General features: G+C 36.1%; 1 protein-coding gene and 1 long non-coding RNA gene across 2 annotated transcripts in view; one reads left to right on the top strand and one right to left on the bottom strand.

Moving 5' to 3' along the window:
• GNB5 (G protein subunit beta 5) overlaps window positions 1-3,432 on the bottom strand; it is a 66,994-nt gene extending 63,562 nt beyond the window's left edge. Inside the window, exon 1 of the mRNA XM_074234666.1 lies at window positions 3,307-3,432. Within this exon, the coding sequence (XP_074090767.1) occupies window positions 3,307-3,432 (126 nt within the window). The remainder of the gene's footprint in view (window positions 1-3,306) is intronic.
• The window catches only part of LOC141521777 (uncharacterized), a 44,799-nt gene that overhangs the window by 3,274 nt on the left and 29,962 nt on the right, over window positions 1-11,563 (top strand). The gene's annotated exons all lie outside the window — the stretch shown is intronic.

Raw genomic sequence — 11,563 nt, 5'->3', positions numbered from 1 at the left:
AGAGGGACATGGAGTCTTCCAAGCAAATTGGGGACTAAGTAATTGCCAAAGGTGTATAAAGCAGGAATTCTTTGATGAGGTTCTACTTATAGTTATAAAATATATATATGAGGCTTTCAAGAGCATATTTTTCTATTATTTTTAAATATGTTGCATGAAATAATTTCAGATTCAAATGAGCTCTTGGCACTTTTTCAAAGTCCTATTTAGGAAACTCTGGGGCAGAAGGGGTAACCAGGTTTTCTAGGCATTTTCTAAGCCATTACTTGGATGAAAGGAAAGACTATAAGAAAATATTTCACTGACAAACTCAATTTTCCTGTTTCTTGACTACATTGCTAAGATGGTCACAAGACTTCATTTCAGTCTACCTCTTTTTGGCAATTTAATCTTTCTCACCTTTATGCCCAAAGGTCCCTGCTTCAATTATAGTCTGAAGGAAATGAAAATTGTGTATTACTGACTGAAGTTGAACTTCCAGGATTGATTTTCAGGGACCAAATAGCTAATGATGAGGCATCACTGTAGTTTGGTTAAATTTTGGTTTATAAAAAAGAAGTCCCTCTTTAGACTGTGGCTATCTGGCCTCTCAAAGTAAAATATGAGGATATATTTGTAACATCTGGAGAATATAGAATCTAGAAAGTGCATGACCAGCATACATATCTTGTAACTGTTTTCAAGGACTAAGAAGCATCATATGTGTCATATCTGTTTAAAAGCAGAACCATCCAGGCTCCTATACTCCTTCATTTAATAAACCCAGTTAACAAATAGCAAGAAGGTCATTTAGTCTGCCAGAAAGTAAGGTTATTTTAAGAACTGAATGTCCCTGTTTTCTTAGTAGATAGAAGTAGGGCAGAGCCGGTAGAGCAGAACTTTGAACAAAATGTGCCTCAAATAGAATCTCATTTTTATAGCTCTTAAATTTCAGAAATAAAGTTTGCAACTAAAACTCTTTAATATGGATTCTTACTGCTTTTTTTTTAAAAAATTGCTTCCTTAAACTCTTGTTAAACACATATTTTCAAATAGTCATTCACTTGTATATAGACTTTCTTTACAATAATCTTGTAAGATAGTTGTTTCAAGTTATGATACACTTATTTGACAAATGAGGAAACTAGAACTCAGGGGTTAATTAAGTATCTTGCTCATAGTTATTCATAGTAAATAGGAAAGCTGGGATCTGCTCTATAATATATAAAAGTGTAAGAGAATACAGATGATATAAATAGGGACATGTGGTGAGGAGGCAGCAGGCAAGGCATTCAACCCTTCCCAATCAGAGGTGAGACTCAGTTTAGTCTCACCTGCTACTCTCTCACCACACATCCATGTATAAAAATTAGTCATATGTAAATAGATATACATAATAAATATGAGAACAGAGATTCTCTGATTTTGAGTCTGGTTCTTTTTTAATTTTGAATTACTTTATGTTGGCATTTGAGAGGATTAAATATTCGTACTAGAGAATGTCTAAGTTGGAATAGACCTCCAACATCACCTTAGTCTAGTCCCTACAAAGTACAAACTTGATCCAGAGAAATGAAGCAATTTGCTCCAAGTCACAGGGCCAGGTCAGCAACAGGGCTAATCTTCTCCCCTACAGACTCAGGACATTTTCCTATCTATTCAAGTCTCATTATTTTGTTGTTAACTGTATTTTAATGTAGAATAAAATATTCTTAAAAAGTTGGTGTGTTTCTTTTGAAATTGCACAGTGATTATTTTGGGGTTTTATAAAATCATGCCTTGAGAACCAGGATGGCATAATGAGAAAAAGCATAACACCTGACCTTGAGATACTGGGTTTGAATGGAAGTTCTGACAGCTACAACTTGTGTGATGAATCATTTCACTTTTCATCTTCGGTCTTCTTAATCATGAAATGAAGAAACACATTTGCTGCCTATTTTATAGAATTATTAAAATGCATATTATATGAGCCACCACAACCATTTATTTACTTATGCTCATTACTTCATGGAGGAAGTAAATCATAAGCCTGAATTGGTTGGAGAGATATGATAAACTGTTTTCTCTATTTTTTTTTTTTGAGCTCCTTCCTTTAGTGTAAGTCAATATCTTCTCTGCAACATGAAGTCAGAGGACAGCTTCTTAACTGGAGTCTGATCTCTGGAGCCCCAAACTTGGTTGGGGGGAAATTTCATCTTTATTTTCACTAACCCATAGTTGAAATTTATCATTTCCTCTTATTATGAATGTTGGCAACAATCATTCTGAAAAGGGGTTTTTAGGTTTCACCATACTAGCAAAAGGGTTCATTATGCAAAAAAGTTAAGAATCTCCATCTGGGATAGTTGCCTGTGGCATCTATGTATGACAAGGCCCAGGGTCAACCAGCCACTACGCGTGTCAGAGGAAATACTTCATCCTGAGGCTCCCTGATTTCTTTGGCCTATTCTCTAGACACTATAATCAAGTTTCTTTCAAATGTCTTTTAAATTTAAGAAAATCATTTCTAATCCCTCCATAACACAGTATAGAAGAGTTTTTCTGAGAGTGAGAAGAGTGGGTGTGTGTGTGTGTGCATGATAATTCCTGTCCCCATCCACATAACACCAAGAGGTGAATCACTTTCCTAAGGTACCTAGAAAGGAGTCTCTAGGTGCTTAAAGTCCTTGCTTTCAGTCACCTCTCAGTTTACTGTACTAGGGAATTTTAATCTTCATCCTTCAAGTAAGAACAAATGATCTCATGAAGACAAAGGGTTATTCTATGATTTTTCTAGAATGGTTTTTCAGAAGTCTCTAGAACAGGTGTTTATTGAACATATTTCTACATTCAGTTTTGCTGCCTGTTCCATAAGTAATTGAGAGAAAAAGAGTTAATAATAATAATAGATAAAATACTTTGCATTTATATAGCTCTTTACAAAGTGATTTTTGAATTTTATTTCATTTTATCCACACAACAACCCTGGAAGGTGACTATTATTATCATTCACATTTCAACGGTAAAGAAATTGAGGCAGACAAAGGGTAAGTGACTTGCCCAGGGTCACACAGCTAGTATCTGAGGTCTTCCTAATCCAGTGAGTTATCTACTGTTTCACCTAGCTACCTCTAGGTAAAGTAAAAAGTATGTTTTCAACTATGGAACCTGAGCAACTAGCACAGCTGTTGGCATATAGGCTCTTAATAAATGCCTACTGAATGGAACTGAATGAAATTATTTATGTGGGGAGAATATTTGTGTTGTTTAAGGATGCCATTTGTAACTTAAATTCATACCTTTATTCTAAAAGTCCATAATATTTATTAAAAATTAGTATCTTACCAGTGCCACACATACAGAACAGTAGCTGAGTTGTTGAGATCGGATGAAAACTGGCCTCAGAGCCCGTTGCTTGAAACATTTGTCACAGGAACCAAATACATTAACTAAAAATGTCTGATCACACATGTTTTATGCAGGATAGTACTGAAAAGGAAAAAGAAGTAGAAAGTCAATTCGAACAGATTCTAAAATAGTTACTTTTTTCATAGTAGCAAATAGATTAAATGGTATTTTGTTAAAAAAACAAACAAGCCCCACAAACCTTAAGGATACATATGGTATATTTCTATGAGGATTTGTAGTTTCATTGATATAAGAAACTTTCAGTGAAGAAAGGACTTCTAAAAATAAATAAAATTTTTAATTAATAAAAGGACTTCTCTTTTTTTTTCCTATGTTTTTTTGCAAGGCAGTGGGGTTAAGTGGCTTGCCCAAGGCCACTCAGCTAGGTCATTAAGTGACTGAGGTCAGATTTGAACTCGGGTACTCCTGACTCCCGGGCCAGTGCTCTATCCACTTCGCCACCTAGCCGCCCCCACTTCACCACCTATTTGCCCCAGAAAGGACTTCTCTTAATGCATGCCAGTGGTAATTCTGCCACTGAGAGTCACCCGGGGGCAGAGAGAGACTAAGTGACTTGCCCAGAGCCACAAGACAAATATGTGTTAGAAGTGAAACTTGAATTTGGGCTTCCAGAATCCAATTCCAGACCTCTACCCACTATATTTTCTCTCATAAATTTTAGTTAACATCATCACCAATTGACAAGCAGTTTTGAAGTACATATCATGTGCTAGTCACAATATTAGGTACAGGGGAAGGGGGGGATGATTCCGATTCCTATTCTCAAGGAGCCCACATTTTATTGGGGAGACAATGCAAACATATTTTTGTTCAATTGTGTGTGCTACTCCATGACCCCTTTTTGGGATTTTTCTTAACAAAGATATTGGAGGAGTTTGCCATTTTCTTTTCCAGCTCTTTTTATAGATGAGAAAGACAAAGTTAGGTAACTTGCCCAGGGTCACACAACTAGTGTCTGGAATTTGAACTCAGGTCTTCCTAACTGCAGTCCAGGTGCTCTATCATTGCTCAACCTTGATGCCCTAGGTACATGTATGGATTGTAACTGGCCTGGATGTGAATATGAAATTCCCTTAATCACAGTTATCCAGTTTGACCAGATGTAAAATCTAAATATGGAATTTGGATGAGCAAGTTACACTTGTTTATGCTTATGTTCCTTATGTAAGTCTCAGATTTGGCATGATTTTTTATTTTTTATAGTCTTTAGGACTATAAATGTCCAGGCTAGTGGGAAGATCTGGGGGGGGGGGAGTGAATACAAGCAAATGTGCTGTGAGCAGACAAGCAGGAGAAAGAGGAGAAGCAGACTAGGAACTTGGGAAAATGACCAGCAAATTTGGGGTTTGCAGATTGATTTATGTAGGGACAGCCTTCAGTCACCAAGGCTGCACAATATGTCTCCTCTCTATCTCCTCTAAGACAGTATTCCTTTGATCTCTGAAGTAAAGAACCTGCAGGCCAAACAGGAGAAGAGGACTTAAAACCTCCAGATCTTCTGGACCTACATAGATGTAGACAAAATTAATGTAAGCTGATGAGAAAGGGACATGTACAGCTTTAGAGTATTCGGAAAGACTTCATTTAGCAGGCAGTTCTTGAGCTGAGAATTGAAGAGACTTCTATGGAACAGAGGTTTCATAGGTTCAAAGAGACTCCTTTCTAGGTACCTTAGGAAAGAGGTTAGAAGACTAGATTCCTGGCTTGGGGGAACAAACAATGGAAAGACATGGGGGAACTATCAGATCCATTCGGTTGGATCAAAATGCTCAGAAAGAGGAGTGATCTGGAGTAAGACTGAAAAAGGTATGTTGGGTCTAGATTGTGAAGGGCTTTAAGTCACAAACTGAGGAGTTTATGGTTAATCCTAGAGATAATAAGCAACCACTGGAGTTAATTGAGTAGGAGAGTGAAGTAGTCAAGTCTGTACTTTGGGAAAATCACTTAGGCTCTTGTGTAGAGGATGGATTGGAGTGTGAAAAAATTTGAGTGAGGGAAACCAATTAGATTATGGCAGCAGGACAGGTAGCATTGGTGAAGGTATGTACTAGGTTGGTTATGTTTTGAGTGAAGAGGTTACTTTATGTATGGATGTGTTCTGGAGATCTTGAGGAAATAAAAAGGCCAAATCTGGCAACTGGACCTATCTATGGGTTGAGTTTGATGGGGAGCTGAGAGGATGACACTGAGGTTATGCTCTTGGTGACTGGAAGGATAGTGATATCCTTAATAGTAATGAAAGTTTGTCAGAGAGAGGTGGATTTTGAGGGGCAGGAAAATGAATTCTGTTTTGGAATGTAGAGATTTGATATGCAGGAGCTCAGGAGAGACTAGGGTTGGATTTAAAGATTTGGGAGTTCCTTGCATAGAGATGATAATTATACTCATGGGACCTCATGGGGGTCACAACAGATTAGAGGAAGGGGTTTTAACCTGAGGTCCATGAACTTGTTTTTATACTTTTTTCTTTTTTTTAACATTCCCAATTTCCTCCTCCTAGTCCCTTTCCCACTCATTAAGGCAAGCAATATGATACCCATTTATGAATTTGTTTAAAAAATATTTTAATTGTATTTCAATATAATTGCTTTTATAATTCTTTGTATTTTAATTTATGCATTTAAAAACATTCTGAGAAGGGATCCACAGATTTCACTAGACTGTCAAAGTAATTCATGATAAGAATTCCTTGAGGTAGAAGGAAAAAAGGAGTATCATCTTCATCCAATATCATCATCCAGATAGCTTTATGCTTGATAAAAGTTTCAAGAATTAATTGCTTGATACACTATTTGTCTCTGTATAACATCAAACAACAGATGACTCTAGATAAATGCCTATAGGAGAAGGGAAAACTCCATATCAGATTACCTGAATTTTATATTTTTGTCATTTTAAAAAAATTGCATTTATTATCATTCCTTACAACTGCCCTCCCTTCACCAATAAGAGAAAAGAAAATTCTTGTAACAAATATGCACAGGTCTAAGAAAACAAATTTCCCCATAGACCTTGTCCCCAAATGTGTATCTTGTTATTCATTTTAATTCCATCATCTCTCTAGCGGGAGGTGGGTAGTGGTTTCTTCATTCCCTCTGGACTTGTGGTTTATTATTGCATGGATTATAGGTCTAAATTCTTTCAAGGTTGATTTCTTTTTTGTTTTTCAAAGTTGTTGGATTTTTTTAGCCACTATTGTTCTCCTAGTTCTGCTTTCTTCAACTCTGTGTCAGTTCATCCAATTTTTCCCAGTTTGTTTGGAAGCTGTCTATTTCATCATTTCTTTTGGTCCTATAATATTCATTCATTCACACATCATAATTTATTTAGCTCAGCACTTCTTAACTGTTTCAAGCTTAAGACCCCTCCTAAAAATGATTAAGGATTCCCCAAAGAGTTTTTGTTTGTGTGAATTATATCTATCTACTGATTTATTGTATTAGAATTAAAGTATCTTAGTATCATTATGAAAATAGTTTTGACTTCCCACTCCCTCAATTTTGAGTTTGGGGCTACTTAAATATTTTTATAGATTTGAGTCCTTATCTTTCTTTAATCTCTTTCTGAAACAAAGGATCTGCACAATTTAGGAACTTTTTGAGTCATAGTTCCAAACTGCTTTTCAGAATCACTGAACCAGTTTATAGCTTTACCAACAATGCATTGGTATGCCTGTTTCCTCACAGCCTCTTCAATATTTGTCATTGATCTCTTTCTTCCTCTCTGCCAATGAGTGTGAGGTACAACTTCAGAAATGCTTTAATTTATATTTCTCTAGTAATTAGTAATTGGATCATTTCTTCATGTTGCTGTTGATAGCTTGATTTCTTTCTTTTGAAATTAGCTTGTTCATATTCCTTGACTCTTTGTCTATTGGGGGGATGGTTTAGTAATATAAATTTGGAATATTTTCTTATATATCTTATATATGCCTTTTATCAAAGATTTCTCTCATTTATCTATCTTCTAATTTAAACTGTTGTGCAAAATATTTTAAATTTTAGGTAATCAAAATCATTCATTTTATGTTGTCATTCTTTCTGTCTCTTGTTTTGTCTTGAACTCTTCCTCTTTCCACATCTGAAAAGTAACTTCTTCCTTACTCTTCTAATTTGCTTATAGGTTTCAAAAGCTATCTGTGTGGGTAAAAATGAGTCTCTCTGCTGAGAGTTTCCTAAATCAATGAAATTATAGGTCCAGATTTTTTAAAAATAACTTTGATGACTTTATGATACTATTAAATCAAAAAATGATGTTTGAACCAAATGATCCATTAGGTTTGAACCAAATGATTATGATGTGTGAATGTAATGAATATTATAGGGCCAAAAGCAATGATGAAATAGACAGCTTCCAAAGAAACTGGGAAAACTTGGATGAACTGATGCAGCATTGAAGAAAGCAGAACTAGGAGATGATGTGGTTCAATGATACCATTGAACCAAAAAAAGGCGATTATATCACCTTTTATGTAAACCATGTGTCTATTTAAACTTTATATTAACATGTAGTATGAGATATGATCTATACCTATTTTCTGCCTTCTTGCCAAACAATGAATCCTTATCACAGTTGCTTGAGTCTTGGGTTTTTCTAACAGAATGCTACTGCATTCCTTTGCTCCAATGTGGTGTGTACCTAATCTTTCCTACTGACGTATCCTTAAAAAAACCCTGGTATGCCAAATTGACTTAATATTTACTGCTTTATATGATACTATGAGATCTGGTACTGATAAACCTTCTTCCTTTATACTTTTTTCCATTATCATCCTTGATATTCTCGACTTTTGGTTCCTCTATTAATTTTGTTATTTTTTCCTAGCTTTCTAGATTTTCAAATCAATATAAACTGTTAAATTAATTACAGTATTAGCATTTTTATATGTACTGGATTTCACAATTGAAATTTTGGACAATTTTAATGAAGCAGAATGGAGGAATACCCTAAAATTGAGACTATAACCCAGGGGTGGAAATTCTCATTGGAAAAAAAATAGCCACGTCATCAGAGGCATAGAGAGTGCCTGGTCTGTAGTAAATAGTTAATAAATGTTTGTTAATTGATATTTCCCAAGGTATGAACCTGTTTAGGATACAGAGTAGCTGACTCTGGTAGGATCAGCATTGACTTTATTGTTGTTTGTTCTTGGGATGGTTTGTCTAAAAGGTGACAAGAAGGCCATCCTATGGTTTTGATTGGTCTAGGAATTTAGGACCTTAACCACTGACCTTGCTTCCTTGTTGCCTTGGGGTTTAAAAAAAATCCAGTCTATTCAGAACTAGGGATTTAGAGGTTTGATGGAATGCTCATGCTCAGCAGGTTGTCTTTCAGACCTAGCATTGCTGTTGTGTATATATAAGTGAGAGAAGCAACATCCACTTGAATTAGTAGTTGTATCCTTTTAAATTCTCTTATTGCATATCACCTTATTTTTTATTGAATTTTATGACCAATTGGTTGTTTTTTTTAAAATTGCATTTCATTCCTAAGCTTGAATGACTAGACTGGACCAGACCATTGGCACCACCCATGGGTAGTACAAGTTGGATGAGATGATCACTGAAGAAGATCACTCCAACTCTATAATTTTTTGGTTCAATAGTATCATAAAGTCACCAAAGGTATTTAAAAGAAAATCTGGACCTATGCTTTGATTGATATAGGAAACTCTCAGCAGAGAGATTCATTTTTACCCACACAGATAGCTTTTGAAACCTATAGTTTCAGGGTGGCTAGATGGTGCAGTGGATAAAGCACCGGCCTTGGAGTCAGGAGTACCTGGGTTCAAATCCGGTCTCAGACACTTAATAATTACCTAGCTGTGTGGCCTTGGGCAAGCCACTTAACCCCATTTGCGTTGCAAAAAAAACCTTAAAAAAAAAAGAAACCTATAGTTTCTGAGAATTGTCACTGATAAGTGATTTGCTTAGAGTCACTCAGCCAATGTGAATCACAGGCAGGATTTGAACCCTGTTCTTCCTACTTGCCTGTTTTTTGTTTGCTGTCATAAAAACACCTTTATAAATATTTTGGTATACTGTGACTATCAGCCCATCCTGTAATTCCTTTGGGTATATAACTGAAGTGATATAAGTTCCCTCTTACTCATTGAATTTGGATTCTAACCACAGTGTATCACCCATGGAGCCACCTACATTTTCTCTGGTGTACTTTTGAAAGTGACACTTTTTTTTTTTTTAGGTTTTTGCAAGGCAAACGGGGTTAAGTGGCTTGCCCAAGGCCACACAGCTAGGTAATTATTAAGTGTCTGAGACCGCATTTGAACCCAGGTACTCCTGACTCCAAGGCCGGTGCTTTATCCACTATGCCACCTAGCCGCCCCAACTACGCCACCTAGCCACCCCGGAAGTGACACTTTTTGCTTCATTTTGAGACCCTGTGTTCCACTAGCTACCCTCCTATCTAGGTCTAAAGGACTTTCAAACTTGCCTTCACCTTCAAAGCTTTGAAAAATTTGTTCTTTGCTTCCCTTTGACTGAGTATTTATAGATTGTGGTGAACCTCAAGGCTGACAGAAAAGTTGATACTCAAGAGGTAGTGTGGTATAAGGAATGAATGGGAAAAAAATCTTTATTAAGCACAAACTATGTGCCAGATACTATGCTGCTTCTACAATTTACTTATTAGATGTCCTTGGACAAGTCACAATCTGTCTGAGCTTCAGTTTTCTCATCTGTAAAATAAGAAAGTGGATGATATATAATGTCCCTTCCAACTCAAAGATTTGTGCTTCTGTGATGATGTAATGAGAAGCTATTGCAATTTCTAGAGCAAAGTAGTGATATGATGAGTTATCTTTTAGGAAGATTAATTTCACATGAGTACATAGTACATGATTGAAGTGGAGAAAATATAGATAGGAAGGCCAAGTAGGAAATTTATTTTTATATGAGTATGAGGTGATAAAGATCTAATTTAGGATAGTTAAAATGAGAATGAAGAAGAGAAGATGGACTTGTTACAAGGTGAAGAAAATGGATAAATAAAATAGCTTAATATTTATATAACATTTTTGCAAAACTACTTTGTATAACTCATCTCATTTGATGCTCAAACTCTTGGAAAAGTATCACTATTCCCATTTTGCAGATGAACAAACAGTGATTCAGTGATTTATTCAGTTTCATTGCTAGAAGTATCTAAGGCAGAATTTGGGCTCAGTTCTTCTGGAATCTAGGTTTAATTCTATATTCTCTGCATCAAGTCATCTCTCTAAATGAAAATATTAAAGATGACTTCCAGATTTCCGGTCTGGGTAAGGAACAAAGCAGGACTAGTTAGGAGGAATAAAGATCATGAACCTGGTTAGAGGCAGCTGGTCAGCATTATCAGACAATATCTAGGGAAGCAATCAAAGTTGGAAGAATCAGGTACTTAGTTTGTGTCTGGCAAGGAAGAGGGCATCAGCTAAGGAAGAAAGAGCCAAATATCCTTGAAGATTGGAAATCTATGCAATGTAGCAGCAGATATTTTTAGGAAAAGAAAATTTAATAGGATGTAAACTTTTTGAAAGTAGGGACTATTTCATTTTTGTCTACTTATTCCACAGTTCCTAGCACCTCATTTTGTTTATTGAATGAATGAAAGTCAGTGATCAGAGGTCAGAAACTGAGAAAAGTAAGTTGAATTGGTACAAGAAAGGACTCTCAAAGGCTATTTGAACCATTCGAATGTCTTCATGTACTTTCTGAAAAGGAAAGGACATGGTCTCAAGAAGTGTGATTAGGTGAGGATGAGGGAAAACACCTGACTTAACATAAAACACAGCAGTTCCTGACTCTGGATGATAGAAAAAAAAAATGGACATTACCTGAGAAGATAGATAAAGGGCTCACAAACTATCTGGAAAACATATAGGGAAGTTGGGAGGGTAAGATGAGGAGGTCAGTTTAGGATGTGCTGAATATGAAGGGATAGTAATATATGGGTGGAAATGCTCAGGAGTATTGTGTAATGTGAAATGATGCATTTGAATTCAGAGACACATTTTAGAAGAAGATCATGACAAACACATGAATTGGATTTGAGTGAGAGTCTTCTGTATGAAGTCACCAGCCTCACTTTCTTCTCCAGAGCCATCTGGGTCCAGAGGCCAGATATGAATCAGGATGACTAGAGATGGCCCTGAATAAGAGGCACAGTTAAATGA

The sequence above is a fragment of the Macrotis lagotis genome, chromosome 4 (assembly GCF_037893015.1).
Source record: "Macrotis lagotis isolate mMagLag1 chromosome 4, bilby.v1.9.chrom.fasta, whole genome shotgun sequence".
In the NCBI taxonomy this organism is placed as follows: Eukaryota; Metazoa; Chordata; class Mammalia; order Peramelemorphia; family Peramelidae; genus Macrotis; species Macrotis lagotis.
This window is presented reverse-complemented; position numbering and strand designations above follow the sequence as displayed.